This window comes from Notolabrus celidotus, chromosome 7 (assembly GCF_009762535.1).
Source record: "Notolabrus celidotus isolate fNotCel1 chromosome 7, fNotCel1.pri, whole genome shotgun sequence".
NCBI lineage: Eukaryota > Metazoa > Chordata > Actinopteri > Labriformes > Labridae > Notolabrus > Notolabrus celidotus.
In genome coordinates this window covers 13,623,526-13,648,292 of record NC_048278.1, presented here as the reverse complement: position 1 = coordinate 13,648,292, position 24,767 = coordinate 13,623,526, and the positions used below count along the sequence as shown (strand labels likewise).

At 39.5% G+C, this 24,767-nt stretch overlaps 3 protein-coding genes across 4 annotated transcripts; all 3 read right to left on the bottom strand.

Moving 5' to 3' along the window:
* Positions 1-71: 71 nt before the first annotated feature.
* LOC117815537 (fibrous sheath CABYR-binding protein-like) lies at positions 72-6,409 on the bottom strand. The gene is made up of 3 exons (XM_034687300.1): positions 6,391-6,409; positions 1,912-2,844; positions 72-926 (listed from the first exon to the last, which is right to left on the bottom strand). Exons 1-3 carry the CDS (start codon positions 6,407-6,409, stop codon positions 892-894), a joined length of 987 nt encoding a protein of 328 aa, XP_034543191.1. The 3' UTR covers positions 72-891.
* LOC117815443 (cytochrome c1-like) lies at positions 5,927-14,301 on the bottom strand. 2 transcript variants are annotated; one of them, XM_034687170.1, is made up of 4 exons: positions 14,122-14,301; positions 10,273-10,370; positions 9,789-9,861; positions 5,927-7,494 (listed from the first exon to the last, which is right to left on the bottom strand). In XM_034687170.1, exons 1-4 carry the CDS (start codon positions 14,192-14,194, stop codon positions 6,974-6,976), a joined length of 765 nt encoding a protein of 254 aa, XP_034543061.1. In that variant the 5' UTR covers positions 14,195-14,301; the 3' UTR covers positions 5,927-6,973. The 2 variants fall into 2 exon arrangements, with proteins under 2 accessions (XP_034543061.1, XP_034543059.1); XM_034687168.1 differs by having other exon boundaries at positions 10,273-10,373; positions 14,122-14,283.
* A 5,914-nt stretch (positions 14,302-20,215) lies between these two features.
* Positions 20,216-23,616, bottom strand: LOC117816391 (ras-related protein Rab-33B-like). Its single transcript, XM_034688621.1, has 3 exons — positions 23,059-23,616; positions 20,922-21,100; positions 20,216-20,823 (listed from the first exon to the last, which is right to left on the bottom strand). Exons 1-3 carry the CDS (start codon positions 23,275-23,277, stop codon positions 20,499-20,501), a joined length of 723 nt encoding a protein of 240 aa, XP_034544512.1. The 5' UTR covers positions 23,278-23,616; the 3' UTR covers positions 20,216-20,498.
* Between the last annotated feature and the right edge of the window lie 1,151 nt (positions 23,617-24,767).

Genomic DNA, 24,767 nt, shown 5'->3' with positions numbered 1-24,767 from the left:
GGTGATAAACACAATAATCAGAGACACAAAAAACAATTAAATTGTAAACAACTTTTATTTAAAGTGTCTGAGTAAACACATCATAATAAAACAAACACTGTTTTATTGACTACAATGACTTTAAGTATTTATTATACTGACTTAACCGCTATTTATTTTCTGATACATGATCATCCTCAAGTAAACCACAATACAACAAAGACATTTAGTACAAAGTGTGGAAATCGTTTTATATAATGAATTGAAGGTGGTAGATATGTTATCGATCATGTTGTCATGCCAGCTTTGCACATCTGTGCAATATTCCCCTCCAGTACTGTGTATTTCCTCATTAATGCATCACTTAAAAATGTGCAGCTAATATTAGTATAATGGTATTAACACATTCACATATCTTTTAGATAGTCGTGCCTGCACATGATTTTGTACTAGACAAACGTGACCAACATACACAGCTTTTATTTATGTCAGATGATATGGGTACAAAAATAGTTCGACTTTTATCAGTTTTAAGAACACATATAGGTGCTATAACTTTAAAAAAAAAAAAAATCAATGTGCATTCCATGCATCCATGAAAAGCAGTCTATCATAAAATACCAGTCAACTATTTCCACTGCATGCGACATCTCTTCAGACAAGCATTCTGGTCATAAAAAGTTTTCTAACAGCGCCATCTAGAGGACAATATACACAACAGCAATTACATCACAAATGCTACAATGATCAGAAACACGAAGGAAACATTAAAAAAAAAAAGCTCATTACATTTTCATTAAATAACATAAGTCAGTGGAATCTGTTGCTAGTTCTCCTCACATTTTCATTGGTGGTCCTGGTTTGGTTCACGGATAAGCAAGGGTTGTGGAAGGCACACTGTCTGTCATGTCATTACTGGGCTGTCACCATCACCATAGTCTCTGTGGCTGCAACAAACAAGCAGACATAAATGAATAAACATTCAATTGAACAGACCAATCCAAAAGATTCATGAAGTGGAATAATACCGACTTGAGCAGCAGGGTTTAGATAAAGTGCTGTGCTTTTAGTTGAGCACTCTAAGCTGTGTTTATAGCTGTGCTTAAAAATTCCTGAACAGCTTTTTTACATTCCAGTCTAACACTGTTAACTCAGATATATATGCAGGATTATGTCTGTTCAGATCCAAAGTCAGGGACCGCAGTGTGGGCAATGAGCTGAGATGTTGAGAATAAAGAGCTATGTAGAGACTAAAGTTCAAATGTCATAAAAACAATCAAAGCGTTTAGATTAATTTCAATATGTTGAAAATGAAGCTGAAATATCACCAATACAGTCACAGTGTCAATCATAAAAAAATGTCTTTAAATTAAAGTAAAAGTGTCAGGAGTGAAGTACAACTGTTCAGAATAAAGTAGGGAATTATTAAAATGATGTAAAAGTACTGTGAATCGAGGCCAAGTGTTGAGTATGAAGTTCAAATGTTTAGAATTACTTTTGAAATGTTGTTAATTGTAAAACTATAGTTGCTGTGAATTAAGTAAATCTGTTGTGGTTTAAGTCAAAAAGTAGAGCATAAAGTTGAAATATTAAAAATAAAGTTGAAATGTTGAAAAACAGAAGCATTGGAAGTGAGGTCATACTGTTGAGAATACAGACTAAGTGCTAGAAATAAAGTTAGAATAATAACCCTAAAATCAAAATCTCAATCATAAAGTTCAGATTTGTACATGTCATTATTTTTTATGCCTGGCCCTAACTCACTTCTGTATTATTGAGGTCAATGGAGAAGGTCAATTTAAAGGACTATGAAACATAAAACTGTTTTTCTATTTCCAACAAAACTACAAAGCAACAACTGTTGATAAAGTTCAGCAAAATAGATGAAGGTTCTTAAAACTTTGTTTGGCATTTCATACAGTATGTTCTTACTTTGTCCTTCCCCCAGTGACACCGCGTCCTTCGCCTCATGCATCAAATCCTCAGCCCCTTCATCTGACAGCAGCCCTCCAAAAGCAGCAGGTGGCGCCACCTCCTCTGCTAATGATGGAGCAGAGTGGCAGGAGTGGCAGTGTTTGGCCTCATGTACTGGAGCTTCAGATGAAGATTCTGGTTCAGCATCTGAAAGGATCTCCAGGTCTGAGCCAGAGGAGGCTGCTGCCAGCTGAACTGTCTTCACAACTTCTGCAGCTTCACCGAATATTTCCACAGCATCGACGGCTTCCTCTGATGCAGCTTCAGCTCCAGCCTCCTCCACTGAACCAGCAGCAGGTGGTGTTTCATCCACTGAAGCATCACTGGATGCCTCCTCATCTGGTGTAGCTTCCTCAGAGAATGCAGCATCTTCAGGTGTGGCCTCCATAGAGGACTCTGTTTCCTCTGGACCAGCTTCAGCAGTAGTGGTGGCCTCCTCAGCAGGAGCAGAATCTTCAGGTGAGATATCTGTGAAGGAGACTGCCTCCACTGGATCAGCTGTCACAGCAGGAGCCACATCTTCAGGGGCTTCTGTAGAGGAGGCCTCATCCTCTGGAGCAACTTCAGGGATCAGAGCCTGATCCTCAGCCCCAGCTTCCTCCACATTCTCTATCAGGGCTAGATTTGTAGGTTCATCAGGAGATGCAGCCTCCTCCTCCCCTGGTGCAATGGGTGCAGATGTCTCCTCTGCAATCTTCTCTTCAGCTGGAGCTTCTGTTTCAGCCACAGACTCCAAGTCTTCCTCTCTTACTGCAGCTGCCTCTGCAATCACTTCCTTAGCCTCTATCTGAACAGCTTCAACCAAACTTGTATCACCAGCAGAAGCTGCTGCAATCTCAATTGTAGAACCAGCTAAGATCTGCACAGCTGAGAGCAGCTCTGGAGTAGACTCTAAGGACAGAAAGGGGACAGGAAGTTGTTGCAGAGTGGTTCAAAATATGGTGGGGAATACAAGTACGCACATTCCAACATATACATTTTTATAACTTAAATATACATGAGCTTTATGTGCAGTAAAAAAAAAAAAATTGTGTCTTCACCTCTTGGTGCTTTAAAAATTACTGTATAAAAGAAACTTAAATAGTATGGTTACATCTTCCTTGTCTGAAAGAGAATGAAATCCTTCAGTGCAGCAGTAACTTGGCTTAAATGCTAAAAGGATCAGTATAGTGATTTTTCAAAAGACTTAAAATTAACCAACTACTAATCTTATAATAAGTCAGTTTTAGTCATTAAATCAAACAAATATGAAAATGTGCTTCAGCTTGTCAGATCTGCTTTTCTGTTCTTTAAAATATAAAATGTAATAGTCTTTGGGTTTTGGACTTATGGCTAAAATTAGAGCATATGGCACTGTCTTCTGACACTATGGATATCTGGAGCAACTACAATCCCAGTCGTCTAAACAAAAATTTGAACTCTGATCAATTGCCTAAAGGTCAGACATACAGAAAACAGAATCCACCTGACACAGCTTAACACAGGAGTAAACATTAGCAGAGCTAGCATCACCAGCCTTAATCTTGCAGATTAAAGTCCAAATACATAGACTGGCTATGCATTGCTTCAGTCAAGAGGTTAAATGTCAGCTCAATCAAAGAGTGGGTGCTACTCTGGAACCATTTTCTTCTGGTTTAGGGCCAGTTCTTAAGTGATCGAAAACACAGAGAACAGGTACCAGATAAGGCACTGGCTCCGAACCAGCCCTGGAACTGACTTGGTGGAAAAGGGGTATCAGACACAGCTACAAACAACTTTATCTACGTCACTACCCCTAGAAGTTTTAACTGTCTGGAGTATTAAAGCCCTGTAGTGTGCAAGGTGTCTTTTTCTTTGTATGGATCAATTAGTTCCAAAATGGGTCTGTTTTTTGTGCTTGTTTACATCCAGGTAGTAGAGGAATTCAGCACTGTAGCAGTACATTAATGGGAGCTACAGCCCTGTCCAATGAGGATGGCTGTACTAGCTACAAATTCAAAGTCAGTTTATCTAACAGGTTATGCTGGTGCTACTATCAGGGGTTGTTTAAATTGTTTAGACGACTCAAACCACACACCTCGATGAAAACTTATGAATAGTTTTGACTTGTTGACTTTTTATGCACCAAAGAGTTATAAATTGCTCAAGATTGACTAATGACTTAAATGTTCAATATTCATGTTGCCTACAATGAACAAGGGAATCTGGACACTTTTGAAGTACTAGATAATTACTATTGTATACAATGGTTTGTTGTGTTTTGTATACCTACCTTGAGAGGTGGTCTATAACAGGAGGTTCTATAGTCACCACAGGTTCAGGAAAAGCTCTAAAGGAGGACTACCTACCTAGTTCATGGTCCTTTAGCTGGTTTAACCTATTTGGATGTGATGTAAAATGCTGCACTTAAAAAAGACATGCAAGACCTGAGTACTCTTAACTCTCCAACTGGACTAAGTGAACTTACAAGTTCTGTGTTTTAGACATAAAAAAAAAAAACTGAGCACACTGGATAATGTTCAATGAGTTAAATCTACATGAAACTTTCCCATTGTCAAACATCCTGAGATTACCACAAACAATGTCTTATTAACCTGTCTGTCACCTGATCCTGGCAAGCAACAACAACATCCTAAAACAAGCATTGTAATCTAGGATTAGTCTTAACCTGTCTGATCAACTGCTTAGGGCGGCACTTGTAACAATTAAGACTACAAATCAGAGGCAAAAACAAATCAGAGGTTTAACAATTAAATCGAGGTAAATCTTTGAGGACAGACGCTTCAGCTATGTTCAATTTCTTTTAAAACAAGTTACTTTCTTCACCTTGTTAAGCAGGAGCTGTAACTAAATCTGACAGTATTTTACTGGTGCTGCCTGCAGGGCTGTTTAATCACTTAAACATGACAATATTTGCAGATATATTGTAGACTACATATGCAAACAAGAGTTTGATGTTCAAGTCAAGGTAGGCGACTGTTTTGAAGGCTAAAGTTCAAATCACCAGCTGAGACCACATCAAGTCAGACTTAATAGCTCCTCACTTTGTTTTTCAGCTGCATCACTGGATACAAAATGCAGAAGCAGCAGTATAGGAGGCTTTCAACTTTATAGGTTCTCCCTGCAGCATTTATCATTCAAAGGGTTTGACTGGAGACCAATTATGTTAGTGTCTTCTATTCAGTACAAACTGACCCAATGACAAACAAAAAAATATTAAAAGTTCATGTTAAAAATATTACTAGAGTGCTGTAGGTCTAGCTGTCCAAGTGTGTGCCCCGTATACAGAGGCTGCATGTCTTCCTGCAGATCTCACAAAAATACTGAGCACAGTTTAAAAAAAATATATATTCAACTTTACTTGAAACCCCCAAGGGTGTAGTGTGCTGGAACTGTTTTAACGCCTGCCTTAAGGCCACACCTATAGAAGACTCAGACAAGTCTTACAAGTAAAACATGAACCTTATGTAGGAGTAAATAACAGTTTGCTGAGTTAACTGAAAAAGAAAAAAAAAAAAAGAAGCAGCTACCAGATTCCATCTAGCTGTCAAAGTTTTCATTTGGGTAAAGCCAAAATGTGTTGCACATGAAGGTATTCTGGAACTGCTTGAGGAAAAGTTAGATCTCAGGCTTGATTCACTTCACACGTTCACTGTTACAAAAATTAAGCAAAAATCCTGCAAATTAAAGAAAAAAAAATAGGAAACATGTTATCTTTAGCACTAAGGTTACCTTCAGGAGCATGAACAAGGTGCAGGGATTCTGCAGGATCGGGAGCATAGGTGGGTGTTTCTGCAGCTACAATAGGTAAGACTCTTATTGTCTGGATCTACATGCAAAGCCACAAGCAGTGGGAGCTACTGAATCATCTAGACAGCCAAGAAGCCCTGGAGATAAGTTAAGAAAAACCAGATGCCGCAGAAGTAACCTTAATATATTGCACTTTGACATGGAGGACCCTTAAACTGCAATGATCCAAGGAAGAGAAAAGTCATCATATCGATCCAGTGATGTTTTATTCTTTGAACACTTAACTGTTTATCATATTGACAACTTTGAAGACAGAGGTGAATGAAAGTTCCCTGAAAGAGTAAAGTTTTACATTTAAAGAAGTAAAGATCAACCAGAAGTGAGTTCAACACAAATAAAATATTAAACATGGCTGCATAATTGTAATAATGAAACAAGGACCAGTTTGATGAAGTAGGTGCAGACTGCTGTGTATGCCATGAAGTGGTTATGGAAAGAAGTACTTTGAGGTGCAAGGAAAGAAAAAAAAACTGTCTGGCTCTGCGAGGAGATGTGCAAAAAACATACAGCGTCAGGGAAACTAGACAAGATCCTCCGTCAGGAAAGGAGACGCCTCTAGGATTTTGGTCAAACTTCAAACTGACAGTTAAAACTGAATGACGCACACGGACATTGTTTTATCTCAACATTTTGTACAACAGTCCTAACCTATGATAGAAAGAGCCATGCTGTATAAGCTGAAAGTGAGCAAATGTTGAGCAGAGAAAGACCAAGTGCAAATTATGTTAAAAGAGACGAGATTGAACATCGTCAACAATCAAATTGGCTGCATTCATTTCTCCATTGACATTTTTACATAAGGGAGAAAATGCAGAGCTTTGCTGTTTTAAGGGCACTTCATTTACAGAGAATATCAATCATCAACTTGGTGCTGCTCCTTTCATTGACTAGTTCAAACTTATTTAATGTGCAGCAGCAAACCATGATTTGGATTCGCTCTGGTTGTAAAATCCCTAAAGAAACTGAATTCTGAACTGAATTTACAGGCAGCCTAATGCCAAATGTTCTGGTTTAGGGCTTGCGGTTGGGATGAGGGAAGGGAGCGTAGGCTTCAGAAAACCGGACTGATGAACCCCAAACTACTCGTTTACCAATTGGAACAGGAAACTAAGTGCCTTTTTCAGTTTCTAACAAGAGGGTTCATGAGTCCTTTTCCTGGGCCCAGAGAGGTGAGACAGCACAACTAACTCCCAGCCCTCCTTTCTGGGCAAACTAGCCAGCTATGGTAGCTTTATGCAGCCACCTCTGCAGCAGGGGCGGCTTCAGCCTCAGGGGCTGCGGAGCCAGTCTCTGCCTCAGCAGGGGGAGCAGGGGGGGCTTCATCTACTGCTGCCGTACCAGCACTCTCTGTTGCAGGGGCCTCTGCGGCAGCGACTTCTACTGGAGCTTCTTCTGCTGGGGCAGGAGCTGCTTCAGGGGCCTCCTCCACGGCTACAGGTGCAGCAGCTTCTTCTACAACTGTGGGCTCAGCTGCAACCTCTGCTGCGGGCTCAGCTGCAACCTCTGCTGCGGGCTCAGCTGCGGGCTCAGCTGCGGCCTCAGCAACGACAACCTCTGCAACCACAGCAGGGGCTTCTTCAGCCACGGCCTCGGCGACGGGTTCAGCAGCGGTCTCCGCTACGGGTTCTGCAGGGGCGGGGACAGACTCAGCAACAACTTCGGTGGCTGGTGCAGCCTCTTCCACTGCGGCAGGTTCGGGTGCCGACACTTCTGGTGCTGCTGCTTCTGGTGCGGGAGCTGCTTCTTCTGGAGCTGCAAATCAAAGTATGAAAACCTAAATTAGTACATGCAATGTTTAGAGACATTAAACTAAAAAAAAAAATAATCAAAAGCTGTAAATGTAGCTTACATTTCCATTTCATATATACATTTAGAAAAATAGTTTATGACATTTAATTGAAACATAACCTCCTCTGCAGTAATGATATCTGGATAACCAAAAAGGTAAAGCACTACACATTTGTAGACTTTTTTCAAATAGTCCTATGCAAATTTAAGGGCCCTAGAAAATCAAAAAGTGAAGTAGGGTTAAAGGTCAATAGCTGACATGTCTAAGGTCTAAAAGGTCAAAGCAGCACATTATTAGCAGAGTGAAGGATAATCCTTAATCCTAACATGTTAGCAGGACAAAAATATAACTGCCGAACTCACTGAAGCTGCTGGCTTCGGTAAAAACAGAAGAATTTTTGCTTTTACGCGTTTAATCATGCAAACAGCTGATGCTTCATATACAAAGCTGCCGGAAAATAACATTCTTCAGCTGGGTGCTGATAATTCAGTTTGTTATTTAGGACATGTTAAATTAAATGAGAGGGCAGTTAGGATGAATAAAGGAACGCTTTGGAGCTTATGCAATTTTTTCCAGGTTTAGTGGAAATACAAAATTACATACTAAAAGCTGATCCGAAAGCTTTACCAATTTCTTTATATTTTAATTCAATTTTGCTTTATTGGCATGAACAAAGACATGTTATTGCCAAAGCACATAAATTCATACACACACACACACACACATACATACATACACACACACATATATATCCACAACACACTACACTCACCACATATACATTAATCACACACCATGTACACATACCATATATTGTCTTAGTATGCAATACACTAATGAAGTCCTGAAGGCAATCATAAAAAAATAAACTAAAGAGACTTCAAAATGATGCAACATGGAGGTAGAGAGCCTTGGTTTCAAAAGTTAAGTCTCATCAACTACAGAGTGGATTGCACAGATTTCTACTTCATGGTTCAGAGCCTCCCCAGTCTTTGATTTCTTTGTTATCCAGCGCCACAATTGGATCAAAACAGAAACTTTTCCTTAATTAACACTATGATTACTACAGAAAATCAGTTTTAAATCGAAATGCTAAAGTGAAAGAGTTATTGTGGTAACCAGTCTAATAGATGTCAAACATGTTAGCTTGTTGACTTGAGCAACCAAATCCATGTTTGTTGGAAAATAAGATTTTTCACAGGTTCCACAGCTGGATCAACTAAGACTTATCTGATTATGACATAACATTACTAAAGGTCTGTATTCTAGGGGGGAAAAAAATGGGGTAAGAGTCAAACCAATCAAACAACCCATCAGGTTGAGCAGCTCAGGAACACTAAACTACACTGTAATGATACCCAGTGATGTTTCATCAGATTATTGCATCAGGAGAACGTTATCTTTGACTACAATCACTTTAATAACAACATCACCATGTGCATCATAGCGTCTGTCCCCATTTCCTGGAACTTTTTCCATGATTATGTAATGTGATCACCGCCCGTTTAAGGCCAAGTGGTACATCTCTAGCCCTCTAGAGAGCTGTAGTTTCTGCTCTAGTTGTAACAAAAAACCAATACAATTTTCAGGCTGCACAAATAATACTAAACTAGAGCTGCCTCTGCTTAGAACCATCACAGAGCAGTTAGCTGCACTGGGCACAGGGCCATGCTCCCACTAGGCCCAAACAAGCTGAATAGACAAATAATTTGCAGACAGGAATCAAAACTGACAGGCAAGATAAAGCTATTGAGAGTGATCAGTCTACCATGTTTGATGTTTGGGTGGTGAAGCCACAAAGATCTTTGGCAGTCTCTCTCTGCTTTCAGTGTCTCTGAACTCTTGTTGCAAATATTCAAATCATCAGTAATATCAGCAAAATAATGGACTTAGATTTATGAGACATATGTAAAAGGACATAGCCAAAGAGTTAAGTCCAATGTTTACTTTAGACTACAGTTACAAAACAAATTAATATCTTATTTGCTATTCTGATTAACCATGACAGCAGCTCCTAAAAGGTCAATTGGTTAAAACTTGTCCACAGAAATATTTTGTGCAGACATTGTTGACAAATGATGAATTTGGATAAGTTTGGAGATCCTTTAACTTTGTAAATATGCATCAATACATCAAAGATATACATCATTTTTTGCTGAGCACATCTAATCTTCAACCAATTAGACTTAAGTTTGTAAACAATGTGTGAGGCACAAAGGTTGACTCAGGATAAAAGGTTTGTGTGTGTGTGACTGACCCTTTGCTGCAGAGCCCATGTTAGCCAGTCTGTCCTCATAACGCTCAGTATCACCGTTGACCGTCTTGTAGGCCTGAGGGGAAGAGAAGATATGAACTTATTGCATACCAGCACACAAAAGTTAGCTATATAAAAATGATAACATTACAAAATTCCACACTGTGCTAACATTTTGGCTAGCATTGGGCCAACACAGCAGCCAAGTGCCTAACAGTACACATGAACAACTCTGCTCAGACAATAGCTGCTGTAGAACGCACAAAGAACCTCCTGTGTCCCTGTCGGTGTCTGAGGTCTGCCACACAGTCCAGTCTGTCCTGAAGCTGCATTTTAAAAGACTCCGATTTTAAACCAGCCAAGGCAAAACCATGTGAAGTTGCACAAGGGGCCTGTGCTCTTCTTGGTGGTTGTGGTTTGAAATAGAGGCAAGTTCTTGCTCCTGTGTTTCATTAACCTGGAGTGGAGAAATGTCAAAAATACTCACATAGACTACTGCAGCAGTGAGGCCTCCTCCACACAGAACAAAGTACGCCACGTTGGTGGAGCCTCCAGGAACCCCAAAGGCCATGTGTCGCACTGGAACTGCTGAGAGAAATGGGAGAGGCAAAGAGGTTTACTTTTAAAGTATTTGGAGGTATGTGTGTCTAAATTAAGCCACTGATTACATCAACATAGGTTTTTTACCATCATGTTTGCAAGCTTTAAGTCTTATTGTGAATTTTAAAAAATCATGTCAGCTATAAAGAAATCTTTTAGAGTTGATCTTTAATCAGTTACCCCTGTGTGCATCATATATGGGTTATTCCCAGTACAGTGTTACACATTCATGAGCAATACACAATTTAATACAAACTTTTTGGTGAGCAAAAATGTCCTTTGGTTTGTCATACGTCAGTATTTTCTCCGACTTTTATTCTTTTTTAACCTAGACATTTAAATATAAAATAAAGTTTGAAACATTTCTGGGGTTTTTTCCAACTCCTCTGTCACAGGAAACAGTAGCCTGCATGTGAAAATCTAAGGCCGTTCCAGGTAAACTTTCATCAGAAGACCGACTTAGCGGATTGTGCATTCTGATAGCGTCAATGTGCCATCATCCCTTAATCCAGTTACACAAGACAGCCCTGGTCATTTGTAGCAGAGGAGATGGAAAGATTTAGCAGCAGCCAAACTAAACACTGAACCGTCCCTTAAATGAAATCCCCAACACACACAAACAAACACTGAAGCACTTCCTGCTTGACGTACTTCAATTTACAAAAACAAACAACTTTAAATTGTCTTGTAGCCTTGAATTTCCATGAACAAGTCCTGCAACACATGTGCAAGGACTGACTGAGGATCTGTCAAAGTATAACAAGTTGTTGTGGCTTTAGGTGAGTGTTGCCGGCTTACCCTCTGCACATCCTAAGAAAAAGATTTGCTGGTGTTTAAAGGATTGCCAGTGGTGCATGCAGGAGGCCAGAAATAAAATCACCTTGCATCCCAAACACTGTCTCAGCCTAATCTCTTCCTACCTAGACCGCACACACACACACACGACAGTGTGCATGCACACGTCTACAGTAAATATGATATCTTTAGCATGATTTACACAATCTGTGCGCACATGCACGTGGTTTGCTCGAAGAGCTGAGTAGGCCATCTGACAGTGAGAGAACACAATGTACAGCACACGCCCCCTTTTGTCCTCCACACGTTTCATGTGTGTTCAAGCTAATCATAAGTCATGCTGTAACTTTTGCTGACTCAGGGGCTGACTAGTTTCTATATGAAGACATCACATATGTCACCTGTTGTATTCAGATGTTTGACCAGTCACAGATTGAATTAAAACGTATCCTGATATGCAGTCAATCATTCCTAATTTAAAAAAAATGAAGCAAAACTTAACCAGATCATAGACTTGAACTATTGTATCACCAAAACAAATGGATAAATACAAAAAAGTAGTCTGATGTTTTATTTTAAGCAAAGGTCAAGATCTCCATGGCTACAAGTTTTACAGAACAGTTGTTTTGGTAAATATTATCCTCTATTGAAAAAAAAAAAAAAGGCTTAAATCAAACATTACGAGCTTACCACTTAAAGTAAAAGAGAGCTGCATGAAAGAGTTCCCTAAAAATTAGTTTTTGATTCAAAACAGACAAAAAAAAAAAAAAAGAACAAAAAAAAAAAAAAGTATTGTTGGAGTCAACCTATATATCTCATCTGAGCAGGTGTCTTTGACTTAATTGAGCTGTAGAATGACTTGGTTGAGGTCTAGTGTTACTTTGTGACCTTAGTGTGACCACAGGTAGCCATTTTGAATGGATTCGACTTTAAGCGAGTTGATTTCAAGCCTGTTTAAAGTCTTAAATGCTTCAAATGGAAAGAGACATGGTTAGTTGCTAAATATTTTATCAGCGTCCAATAAGGTTGTCTCCTGATTGCTTGTTTCAGAAAGTGTGACCTTCACTCCATAAGGACGTTAAGGTTACAGTAAAACTTTTTTGCTTTCCTCCCAATTACTTTGATACCACCATCATATCTTGCTACAAAAGTATGTAGCTTGGCCCTTGGAGTGGAACAAGGGGGAACCTTTCAAACTTCATTGAGTCCAAGTGCTGACAAAACCCAGCTTAAAACAATAAGGTTATAAAATAACCAACATGTAAAAAAGTAATCACTTTAATCCATACAAAACTGACACATTGTAGTTTTAAAAAGGTTACAAGTGAGACCATTTATTAACCTGAAGCAGTGATGTCTTTGGTTGGTTCCTTGGCAACTTTACAGCCAGGATACCTTGTAAAACTGCAATGTAGAATTTTTAGACTTTGATTTTTGTGCTGGTGTAACAGAAGATAAGATAATTAGAAAACCTACTTCTCAGAAGGTTCAGTTACCTGTGGAGTCATTCATTTCTGGACATTTTAACGAAGCTGGATGCTGGCTCAAGAATCATAATATAACACTACAAAATTTCAGGTGATAAAACAACCAACCATGATGATGGAACCAGAACAGAGCAGGACATGGTCATGTTGTGGATGCTGAGTATTAGTAGAAGGGAATTCACCTTCCTTTAATACCCATGACACAGCAGCACTACTGAGCAAGTCCAAGTACAGGTTATTTATACTAGTAATCAGTTAATCCCTGCACTGAGGGCCGAGCCGGTAAAAATGGACACGCATGTCAGGCAACAGCAGACAAAATGGCTGCTTTGACAGTACTGACATGTGTGTGGACATGTACAGTATGTTGGGTGAAGGTGCTCTCCTGCTACTGTGTCAGTGCCATGTGCTCACTGAGACAGAGGAGGAGGGGAGGGGGAGAGGGGCGGGGTATGCAGACCTGCAGGACAACCAGGGGGGGGGGGGGGGAACTGGTGAGGCCCTGACAAACACAGCCATATTCTCTCCCAGTTTAAGGAAATCTTGTCTTGCAGAGACTTCAGTCTGAACTTTCAGCCAGGGCTTCTCAAAAGTTTTTTTTTTTTTTTTAAACAGGAAATTAAAGCAGCAGTTTGCCCGTAAGACTGAATTCGACATGCTCAGACACCAAATGATCTAGAGAATGATATAGGGAAGGCCATTTGAAAAGAAGAATCATTCTGAATGGAAGTGATCAAGCCTTAAATCCCCCTCCCCCTATGCAAACCTCCCAAAGTCAGGCTTGAATGGGTTTCAGGTTTGATGAACATGTAATGAGTCCTTGGTTGCAAGACGAATTACATTTTTCAATTAGGGCTTTTGTGGAGCACAGCTGATCTCCATGTGGTCAAGCCCCCTTGAACAAGTCTGGAACAACGTGTTACCACGACGGAGTACCGCTCTTAAACTGATGTTTATGTGCAAAAATGCTCGCTTGCCACTAAAATTATGTGCACTGATGCAACCAAGTTTAAAAAACATTAAACCGAAAGAGTTTCAATCGTGTATAAGATGCGCTCTTTCATAACCACTGTGCAAGAACTGCGTGTTCCCAAAGCAGGACACACCTCCTCCAAGCTGCCTGCACAATGGAAAGACCTCAGACGCATCTCTTGATGGCACTTTCACATGTTTAAAAATGTACTATAAATTAAACCGACTGAGGGAAACATACCTTGCAGAAGTGTCATGTTAATGTGAATGAGTTTGGTCGAGTTAACGCACTTTTGACAGTTTTACAATCTGTGAGAGCCTGCATAGATTAATTGATTAATTGGTTTGAATGCAGGAGGAGCAAGTAAACGCAAAGGCAGGTAAATGCACGATCATCTCTACGTTAATCACACTTTTCACTCATTTATAAAAAAAAACAGTGTACATTTGTTAAAGGGTCATTGACTGACAACCTTACTCACCGTTTCTGGGTGTTGGTTTGAAAGCCCTCCGTGCCAGCGGCCCGACTCTCTGCCATGCCCGTCTGCAGAACATCTTTACTCGTTATTAGCAGCAGGTAAATGAATGTGTGTTCGCCTGTTTCCTGTAGATTTTAAAGGTGACTGAGGAGGAGCAATGAGATGATGTCCAATGCTGATTGCAAAGTGGACACCCCCCTTTCAGATAGGACTAGTGCTCTGGCACGCCCCCTGCAGGGCAGCCTCACATTATGCTGTAAAGATCTCCGTTTGGTTGTGGGATCCTGTAGTAGTTTTTGTGACACATAGTGACATTATCTTTTAATTCTTGTGTGTGAAATTTTTTGATGTTGTTGAAGCATGCTTTAGTGCATGTCATGCTGTGGACGTCTCTCCATTTGACCCTGACATGTATAGCAACTACTCCCAAAATAAGGTGAAATCATGCTGTCATTGCTGTGACTGAGAGCAGGATCAACCAACCCTCATGCTGTTTCAAGAGGATTACAGTCCCATGTAGGAAAGAGACAGTGAGCTGTGGTTGCATAATACACTCTGCCCCAAAGCTACTACAGGCCTGCACCATACAGAGAACAAACAAACGAATAGGCCTTCACAAATGTGAGAGATGTGCAGCTTTTTAAAATATTAATCATTATGACAGTTGGGAATAATGTGGATCTGTGGTAGTTATCAACAGTTTAACCAGTGTTCATGTGCATACAAATACAATGCAGTGTCCTTATCGCCCTCCAGTGGTCAGACAGACAGGTACATTGAGTATATAACATAACAGTGTGACAAATGATGCCCCTGTTGTGTCACTGCATTTGGAAAACTCTTTGACATTATTTTAAGACAAGGCTTTCTAAAATTTGCTACTTTGTGGCCACAAAGCAGTGCATGAAGACAGTATTTCTGAATGTGCTGTTTGCATTCATTAGGTAAATTAAACATTACACTGCCTAACATATTTTTTGGCGACAACTATCCATGTCATGTCTAATACTACCAGGATGCAGTCTGAGATCCTCAGGCAGTGCTCTGCTTGCTGTTCCATGGTCTAGACTAAAAACTAAAGGCGACAGGGCCTTTGCTGTCAGAGCCCCCCGACTGTGGAACAGCCTGCCAGAGGAATTTTATTTTATTTCACTACTCAAGACACACCTTTATAATAAAACTTTTTTTTGTGAATATGTTTTAATCTTTATGGTTTTACCCCTGCTTTACTGTTAGTTTGCTTTTATTGCTTCTCTGCATTTATCCTCTGTTTCCTTTTATTGCCTCTTCCCTTCTATTGTCTGCTTTTATTGTTTTTGTGAAGCACTTTGTTACTTGTATTGAAAAGTGCTATACAAATAAAAGTATTATTATAATAACTTCACATGCAAAATTGGATATCTTAATGAGGAGACTTTGTTATAATTGCATGTGACTGTTAAAAAATCTCCTAAGTAATCTAAGTAATTTTACTTCATGGTTACTCTGGATGTTTCTTAGTCTTCTATTTAAACAAGATACCAAGTCAAAGTGCTCACAAAGGATAAAAACACTAAATCAAAGCAGGAAATAATGATCCATTCTACCAAATATGAGGTTAATAATTCTGTAAGTCTAATTATAAAGTTTATTAATAGAATCACTGAATTCAACATGGTTTAAAATAAGATAAGGCAACAGGTCAGTGTCTCCATATAATGAGCAAAATCTTTTAGAAATGAAACTTCTTGTCATTACTTTGAGATACAAAATTGAACCCAAGCCCCTTGATGCCATATAACACAGCACTCTTCGCTTTATCACAGATGGCAGATTTCAATCCCACCTGTAAGCCTCTATAGGCTGGCCGTTGTTGGATCATCACAACAAGCAAAACAGTTTCTGTATTACTCTCTTGAATACCAACATTTCAAACCATACAACCAAAACTTGGGGTAACTTAAAAAACACTTAATGAAGGTTCATAGCTGAATTAGGAAAAAAATGCTTTTAGTGTTGCTGCTCCTTTCATGTGCATTGGCAGCCAAATTGCTCTCTCTAGTATAACACAGTGTTTTTAAAGAGCGTGTGTCTAAACTACTTAAGGAAGGTAGGTGCATCTGTTTCACAACTTGAAAAAACAAGTCAGGGTATTGGTTTACACAAATTAATGTGTTTATGAGTGCATTTGTAACTAAATATAAAACGGTGTATATTTTGTTGTTTTACCTGTGCTGCTGCAGGCCACCCCTGGAATAGAGCCCTTTGCCTCAGTGGAGCCTCTCTGCTGAAAAAAAGGGTAAAAAAGAAAATAAACACAAGGAAGTTCACATCCTAATTTGAGAGGGATATAGAAATGTTTTATTTGTCATTATTTAAAGTGTCAACTCGTTATTTTGAGTACAGCAAAATTTCCCTTTGATTCTATTTTATGCTAACTTATTCAATAAGTTAATTAAACAAGCAATCTTTATTTATATAGCACCAAATCACAACAAATGTTATCTCAAAACGGTTTACAAACAGAGCAGGTCTAGACTGTACTCTCTGTTAAATTATTAACAAAGATCAAATGTCAAGACAGGATAAGACAGACAGACAAGACAGGACTCAGTCTTATCTCATCTTTATCCACCATGAGGGGAGCATTTTGCAGCATTTAGCAAGTTACAGTGGCAAGGACAAATTTCCTTTTAACAGGCAGACACCTCAAGCAGAACCAGACTCATGTTAGACAGCCATCTGCCTCGACTGTTAACTCCACCTTATTTTTAACTTTTCTTTCTACCCTTACTTATTTTATTAATTTTACTGTGTTGATTTTCTCTTCTTTTTTAAGTATTTATTGTTTTAATTATGCCTTTTATAATTTTAACATTGCTGTTGTTTTATGACTGTCTGTTACTCTGTGAAGCACTTTGGGCTACATGTTTTTGTGTATGAAAGGTGCTATATAAATAGAGTTGAGTTGAGTTGAGTTGAGTTGAGTTGAGTTGAGTTGAGTTGAGTTGAGTTGAGTTGAGTTGAGTTGAGTTGAGTTGGGGTTGGAAAGAGTGATAGAGGAGATTAAGAGAGATAGAGAGATGATACTGGGGGGACTAGTTTTATTTTAACTGCTTTTTGTGATAGTTTTACTATTTCTTTCTTCTTTAGAAGCAAAGTCCAATTTTGACAATACTTAATTGTTATTTTAGGATCCTCCGTGTTATGGGGTGGGGTAGCTTTCTATGAGAGGAGATATTGTCAAAGAATAAAGAAGCAGTAGGGATGGAAGCAGAAGAGTCATATTGCTTGCTTTGTTTCGATATCAGCCACTAGATGGTGGTACAGTTAAATTTTAGACTTTAAATGTCGAAATCTCTGGCAAGCAAAAAGCAACAAATTTGACTGCAGGATCTGAAATGCAAAGGTAACCAGTAAAATGACGGGATGTCACCCTTCTAGAAATACCTCAGAAGTTCCATTAGCCTACTCAATACATTATAGAAAACCTGCTATCACTAGAAGAGCAGAGAGTTCATACTATTATTTCTAAACCTTATAAAAAAGTTTAAAAAATTGAACTAAACCAAGTCCTATTACAAATAAATTTCAGTCTGTGGCCTTCAACTGAAAAGAAAAGTACTACAGTAGACATTTAAATCACAAGAGTTTGAGAAGTCATGGATGAACAGCAGCCCCAGCTACATGATCATGTGTCTTCTTTTTGGCTTGCAGTCTAATCAGTAACAAGTAGTTATGGCACTTCTCTCCTCTTGGAAAACTTGGAGTTTAGCAATCTTCAACCAGGATTTGATTATTTATAAGTGATCAAGAATTAATATTTTAGTATACTCTGATGATTTCTTAAGCCGTAAGTGGGCTGAATTTTAAAATTAAATTATCATGTTGTTTAGAACAAACCTTTTTCGTAACAACAAATATGTTACTAAAGAATAGAAGTAAATGTGTTTACTTTTTGTACATTACAGTGAAGGCAGAAATTTTTTTCTGGGGCTTCTGACAATCAATGGTGGTCACCTTTGGTCCAATGGTTAATGATTGTGACATACCTCTGCTGCTGTGTGCTGTTTTGCTAATGGAACCACTGTTAGCTTTCACCTTTTCTCAATGTTAGTTATAAGTCCTAACTTCTATTGTCCAAAGACTGCCTCCCATGTAAAGTCTGTGATCTTCAAACCAGAGGCATGCACTGTGGCCAGTCTAGAATAAGCTGTAAGTCCCTTTAAGCAGGCCTTCTGAAGAAAGGTACAGAAGCACAAGGACAATCTCATCTGTAGTAAAATAGAGAAAATATTGCCAGATGTCCAATCATTACATGTGTAGCTTTTCACTGTTACTATCAGCAGACCAGAGAGTTGCTTTTTACACACTTTGTTGATTATTTCCACTTTATACCTTTCATTCAGTACAAAACGATACTTAGTACGTAGATATGTTAATTCAGTATGATGCATTTAATAAAAAAATGTCAATAAGAACTCAAAGGGAAACAAAAAGAACAGCGAACTCCCTCCTTTCGTTAGCGCGTCAAGAGAAAGACTTCTACTATGCAGCTGCTGAATGTTGCACCAATGTGATGCTGACATTTGCACACACACACACACACACACACACACACACACACACACACACACACACACACACACACACACACACACACAACACTCTGCTATGTTGCTGGGCCTGCAGGAGTCTGGGCCACAGAGCAGCAGAGGGTTGCCCCCATCATGTGACGACCTCTGAATCAGCGATTGGTCACAGAACAACGACATGTGACAGAGTTTTCAACGCCCACACTGCTAATGCACAAGACTGGTGCATGACTGCTGTGATGTGTGATCCATTTTCAAGTTAAACTCTAAGATCACATTGTACTCATATAAATAACAGCATGCTTTTTCTGTAAGGGACTTGCTAACCTGCACATCACCATTCGTTTGTGCATTATCATAGCAATGGATAAAGATTGGGAGTTTTAATGCCAGTTGTCCAAAACTGACTCCAAATGTGCACAGATCAGTTTTAATATTTTGGTTTCAATGAGAAAATACATCAGTTAAAAAATCCGCGAAGAGGAGCTCAGATCTCCACCTTACACGAGGCACAAGATCACAGAGTGCAGGGTGGCTCTAAAACTATAAGGGAACCAATATGTAGTTCCATTAACATGAAAGGCCAGAATATATTTATGTAAGAGGATCATGACAGACTGCAGCCACTTTGGTTTTAAGACATATTTTGATAATATGTGCTGCAACATGTTTTTAATATGTTCTCTGTGCTTTGCATATCTCTGGGTACGATACCAGTTTGATCTGAGAGAAGGCTCTGTGTTCATTGCGTGTGCGCAACATTTGGAGAATGAAAGTTATGAATTTTTTATTTTATTTGGAACAAACCAAAGATAATTGATCACCTGAGGCCCCAGTGGCTGGATAAAAGGAGTAAAATGTCAACAGTAAGAGTAGATATACTGATCAATACAAAAGTATTTCAAAATGTTGAGTCACTGTGACCTCATGTTTGTTGAATAAAAAGGAACATGTAATGTATGCAACATTAACTGTCGACACACACACACACACACACACACACACACAATAAACCCACGATTGCTGCTGGGCTCACACCAGACACTAACTACTACTCTGCATGGAGAGACAGCCAATAGGATTTGGAGACCAGCAAGGTGAACTGGGGTAAAAGATTTACTTTTTTTGACATTATTATTATTATCAAAATCATCATTTTATTTTGATTGACCACCAAACCATTGATAAAGGTTATATTGGCAATCAGAAATTGTCCTATTATTCATAAGGCTTCTTTAAAGCCTTCTCTTCATTGAATCGTATGGTTCATGGCGGTGTCCTCACCATTCAGGGGATATTTTGGGCCGATGAATTCAGAACATGCACCATGGCATTGTTGCACCATATAGACACATTTTGACTTTGCTAACACTACAGAGGAATGTCAACACTCCTGAACAAGCATGGATGCCTCATGTAAACTGGTATGGGGCTTGATAAGCACCTGATTGGATCACAGCTGCAGCTAGCTCCCAGTGAATGCAGATAACCTTAGGTCACTTTGGATGAGAACCCTCAACAAATAATACTTTCAGTGTTTTTATTTGTCAGGTATGTAAACAAGAAAATCAAAAATATACACAAAATTAACATTAGAACATCTGGCATATTTTAAAGTGTATAATAAAGTAGGAAAACTGTATTTCAAATATAAAAGTCTTGCATTTCTGATCTTTGGTCACAAGTGAACATAATGCATAATACAGTCATTCTCTCTCACACACATCAAACACAGCCATACACTCACAAAGATATAAAAGTCACATTCTGTCATCTGAAAGGCCAAAAGTTCCCTCTGGTTTTGTCTCAGCAGCAGGCCCACTGCTCCTTCTCCGCTCTTTTCCTGCTCACGTTAAAGGACCCAGTGTACGCCGAGGTGTGCGCTGAAACTTTCTTCTGCCTCTTCAATTTGCCCCCAAGAGCAACAACGATGTCCTCCAGCTTATCCTGCTGATACGGCACATCCCCATCACCTTGTCCAACTGTCACACATTTGTTTGGTGGGTTTTTGGCAGAAGTCTCAAAAAACAACATGCGATTGGCTTTGGCAAAGCCCATTGCAAGATCCTGGCTCACCTGGCCCTCAGTCCTGCGGGGGTCTCTGAGGTCACTCTTGTTGCCCACCAGGAACCTGTGTGGTCAGGCAGCAGAAAGGAGAAAAAAGGCAGAGGATGAGATGTGTGTTGAGTGCAATGGAAACACTCATACACATAGAGTTGGTGTACATACCTGGGGATGTCCTGTCCCAGAGAGTTCTGCCTGCACTCCTCTACCCAGGCAGTCAGGCCACTGAAGCTGGTAGGACGCATCACATCATATATGAAGAGCACTGCGTGGACGTTACGATAGTAGTGTTGCACCATGGACTTACGGAAACGCTCCTGTCCTGCTGTGTCCCACAGCTGTAGCTGGTGGTGGGAAGACATTAGAAGGTGGAAGTTAGGAGACACAGTGTAGGTGGTGGATACAAAAACATAGGAAAGAGGAAGTTTGGAAGGAGGAAGGCACGGAAAGGGAAAGAAATCATGTGTTGAAATACCCCCACACATGGACAGAGCAATGCAATGAGTCATGATGACACAGGGAACATAGAAAAGAAAAACAAGTTGATATGTCATTAGGAAGCCAAACCTCTGTACTTGGCTATGTGAATTACCTTCAATTTCTTACCTTCTAAACAGCTTTGTAAAACTTGTGTTAGAAATGGTCTTCGAATGTAAGAGTTCAGAATTTCTGTTTCATAAATGACAAGAGGCATTGCATGTCCACACAGGTAAAAACATTGCTAACACTGACTCACTTTCAACTGTCAGCTCACAAAGCTATTTTGACTGCAAACCTGGAAAGACCTATAAAACTTGAAGCTGACTTTGAATTTGTTTCTGGGACTCTCAGGGACTATCAATTATACTTGATTTACTCAAGACATAGTTTGAACTTAGATACAACTTGGTAGCCAAGAGACATGGTTGGCATGAGATCTAAAAAGATGAACTTTGGATTTGAACTAAGACGTGTTCAGAGACTTAATTTCAATCAGTCACAATGTGTCTTAAAACTTGTTTGTCCGGCAACTTATCAAAATTGACTTGAGACTGGATTTGGGATTTGACTCGACTTCTTTGGACTTGGGGAAGACTTGGTTAGGACTGACATTTGACTTGACTGCCTTGAGACTTGGTTTGAACTGAGACTTGTCCTAAAACATAACTTGACTGACTTATGTCTTGTCATTAATCCTGTCATTGAGCAGGGACTCGTTTAGGACTTATATTTAATAAGGACGACAAAGAGACTAATCTGGATTTGATACCTTTTCCGTGATTTGACATAGTTCAAAATGTAACTTTATTGACTGAGACTTTCCTTGAGACTTTATTTGGACTTGCTCCATAAATATTTTTAGATAGAATCCAACCAAGGACATAATTTTCAGGAATATGAGATGTCCTTAAATTTTACTCTTCTTCTGAAGAAAAGACACAAACAGGGCTGTCTTTGTCAAAGTCTAGAAACAAAGCTTGAAACCTCTCTGGTTGAAACAAAGATACCATAGAGAGACACTTCCTCTGTTATGTGGTAGGTTCAAAACCCTTGCAGAAACATCCACACAAACCAACTCAAACACCCACTTTTAAAACACACTTATCAAATCAACAGAGTTGTGTATTCCTATAACTATTGGAATCACATTTAACAAACCTCAAACTTTAACTGCAGGACATGTCATGAATCAATCTGGACCAAATATGAATTTGAGCTTATCTATGTGGCTGTTTGTGCAACAGCTAACACGCCACAGTAAAGAAGCATATAGTGTTTAGAGTGATTTGCAGGCAGCATTAGCTGTGCATTAGTTCTGCAAACTCACGCAGGTCTGCTGATTGACTGAAATCCAGAGAATTCTCAGCCATTCAATGCGGGACAAATAACTCATTCAGAGGAGCCACACTGCAATGTGGGAATCTATCAAAGAGCCTGTGGGAATACAGAGCTAACAATGCCATAGGCTTTTAAAAACGCGACAGTCACATTGAGAAGGCCCAGACACCTCAATCACCTGACCCAGCAGGACTATGATGGTCTTCACACCAGGGTTTTTATGTTATAGTAAGACTGGTTGGTATTTTTTTCGGGCAATTAACAGCTTTAGAAAAATAAGTGATTTCAATATAACCTAAAACAGCCCACATTATTACATTACACATGCTGCTTTCAACTGGTTCAGAATGTATAAACAAAAGAACCGGATTTAAGATCACCTCTGCGCGTACAAATATGCTCCTTGTGTGGCAGGAGTCTTTTAATACGCCCGCTGTTCTTTTGATGTTTCTGCTATAAGTGATGCAAAAATTTGACCATTTACCTTAATTTTCTCTCCATCGATATCCAGCACTTTCTCGCGGAAGTCCACCCCAATGGTTGCCTCAACTCTGTTGGGGAACTCTCCGGCGCAGAGTCGGTGTGTGAGACAGGTCTTCCCCACCCCGGAGTCACCTATCACAAGAACTTTAAAAGTCCGAGAGCGATTCAGCAGTGAGGACACGCTGCTCATAGAGTTTGACAACTCAAGGGATGACTCCATTTACCTGTCACTCACACAAAAATCCTTCAGATCAAAAGCGCAAAAACGCGCCCAGAGTTTAACCTTGTTTGAAAGACAGAACTGTGCAGATGCAAGATCGCCTGTTTCGGGGGGGAAAAAAACTCTCTTGTGAGGGTTAAAAGCGCCGCATTAGCTCTACACACACTGTGAAGCCTGGATCAAACGAGGAGGAGTCTCTGGCGTTTCCTTCTGTGTGTTGCAGCTGGCAGCATGGTGAGTGTTGGAGTCTGAGGGTGGAAAGTTGATCATATGACGGGCAGGCATCAGCATGCGGCTTTGGTATGGTGCGTTTCAATTCCTCTGGAATATTTTGAATCGGGGTGATGATTGAATGATTTTATCAGATGTGTCTCATCCTTGAATAATTATTAGGAAACTAAATTCTCAACTGTGACATTACCATTTATTTTGCTTTGACCTCCATGGCCAGATTATGACAATATGGACCCTGGGCGTTAGGCATAACATGTGAAAGCCCCCCCCATCTGCACAAACATATGAATAAACAGGCAGTGTATTAGCCGTCATTTAAGATGTTTTGTAGTATCGTGTAGTCACTTTTTGCATTTTTGTAATTTTAATGGTCTTTTTGAGTTGTTTTTATATCTAATGGATGTTTTCTGTTGCAGCATTAACTCTCCAACAAGAAGTGCTGAGAGTAGCTTTAAGCTCAGGCTCTGGTCCAGGAGGGTGCTGACCTGTGCCTGGTAGGTCGAGTCATGATGCCTTCATGCCTTCTCCTCACTTCACCCACCTTCCTGACCCAAGCTGCTCCCTCTTCATCATCATCTTGCAGCTGTACGGGTAAAGCAGTATGCTGCTGCCTCCTGCTGGGTTTGCTTTACACTTACACTTTTACACGCATTTTTTTGTGTGGGAAGTCCTGCTGTTTTACATCTCTTTAAAGGTAGGCTACTACTGCTCCTCTGTGATGGATATCCCAAATCATCATTTGAGTTTAAACCACATCACCACAGTGAGACTTCTAACTCCTTTAATGAAAGCCTTCCAAAAAAAGAGAGAAGAGATTACAAGATCCTTTTTTACAAGAGTGATTACATTGATCTACATTTTTGTATCATCACTTATACCAAGAAGTGACTGATTATTAAAGTGATGTAAAAACAGTTAGAAAGTGGCATACTGTGGAGGCTTCCAAAAACACTGCATCTTGGTTATGTAACAGAGTGTCAGAGACCAGTATCAGAAAGAGAGGGGTATAAATTATTAACACAACAGGGTTTCTGGAGGACACCTCCCAATATGTGTCATATATAGCAAACAAGTTAACATTGAAAAAGTCTGACATTAAGTTTTTTTAAATATTAAAAATCTGCTTTTAGGAATAAACAGCCTAGATTTGACTTTTAGATCAACAAACATTAGGTTCTTAATTTTCAGCTGCTGGAGTGTTGTCAGCCTCATACAGTGTAATGCCTTTAATGTGATGTTGGAAAAGATTAAAAATG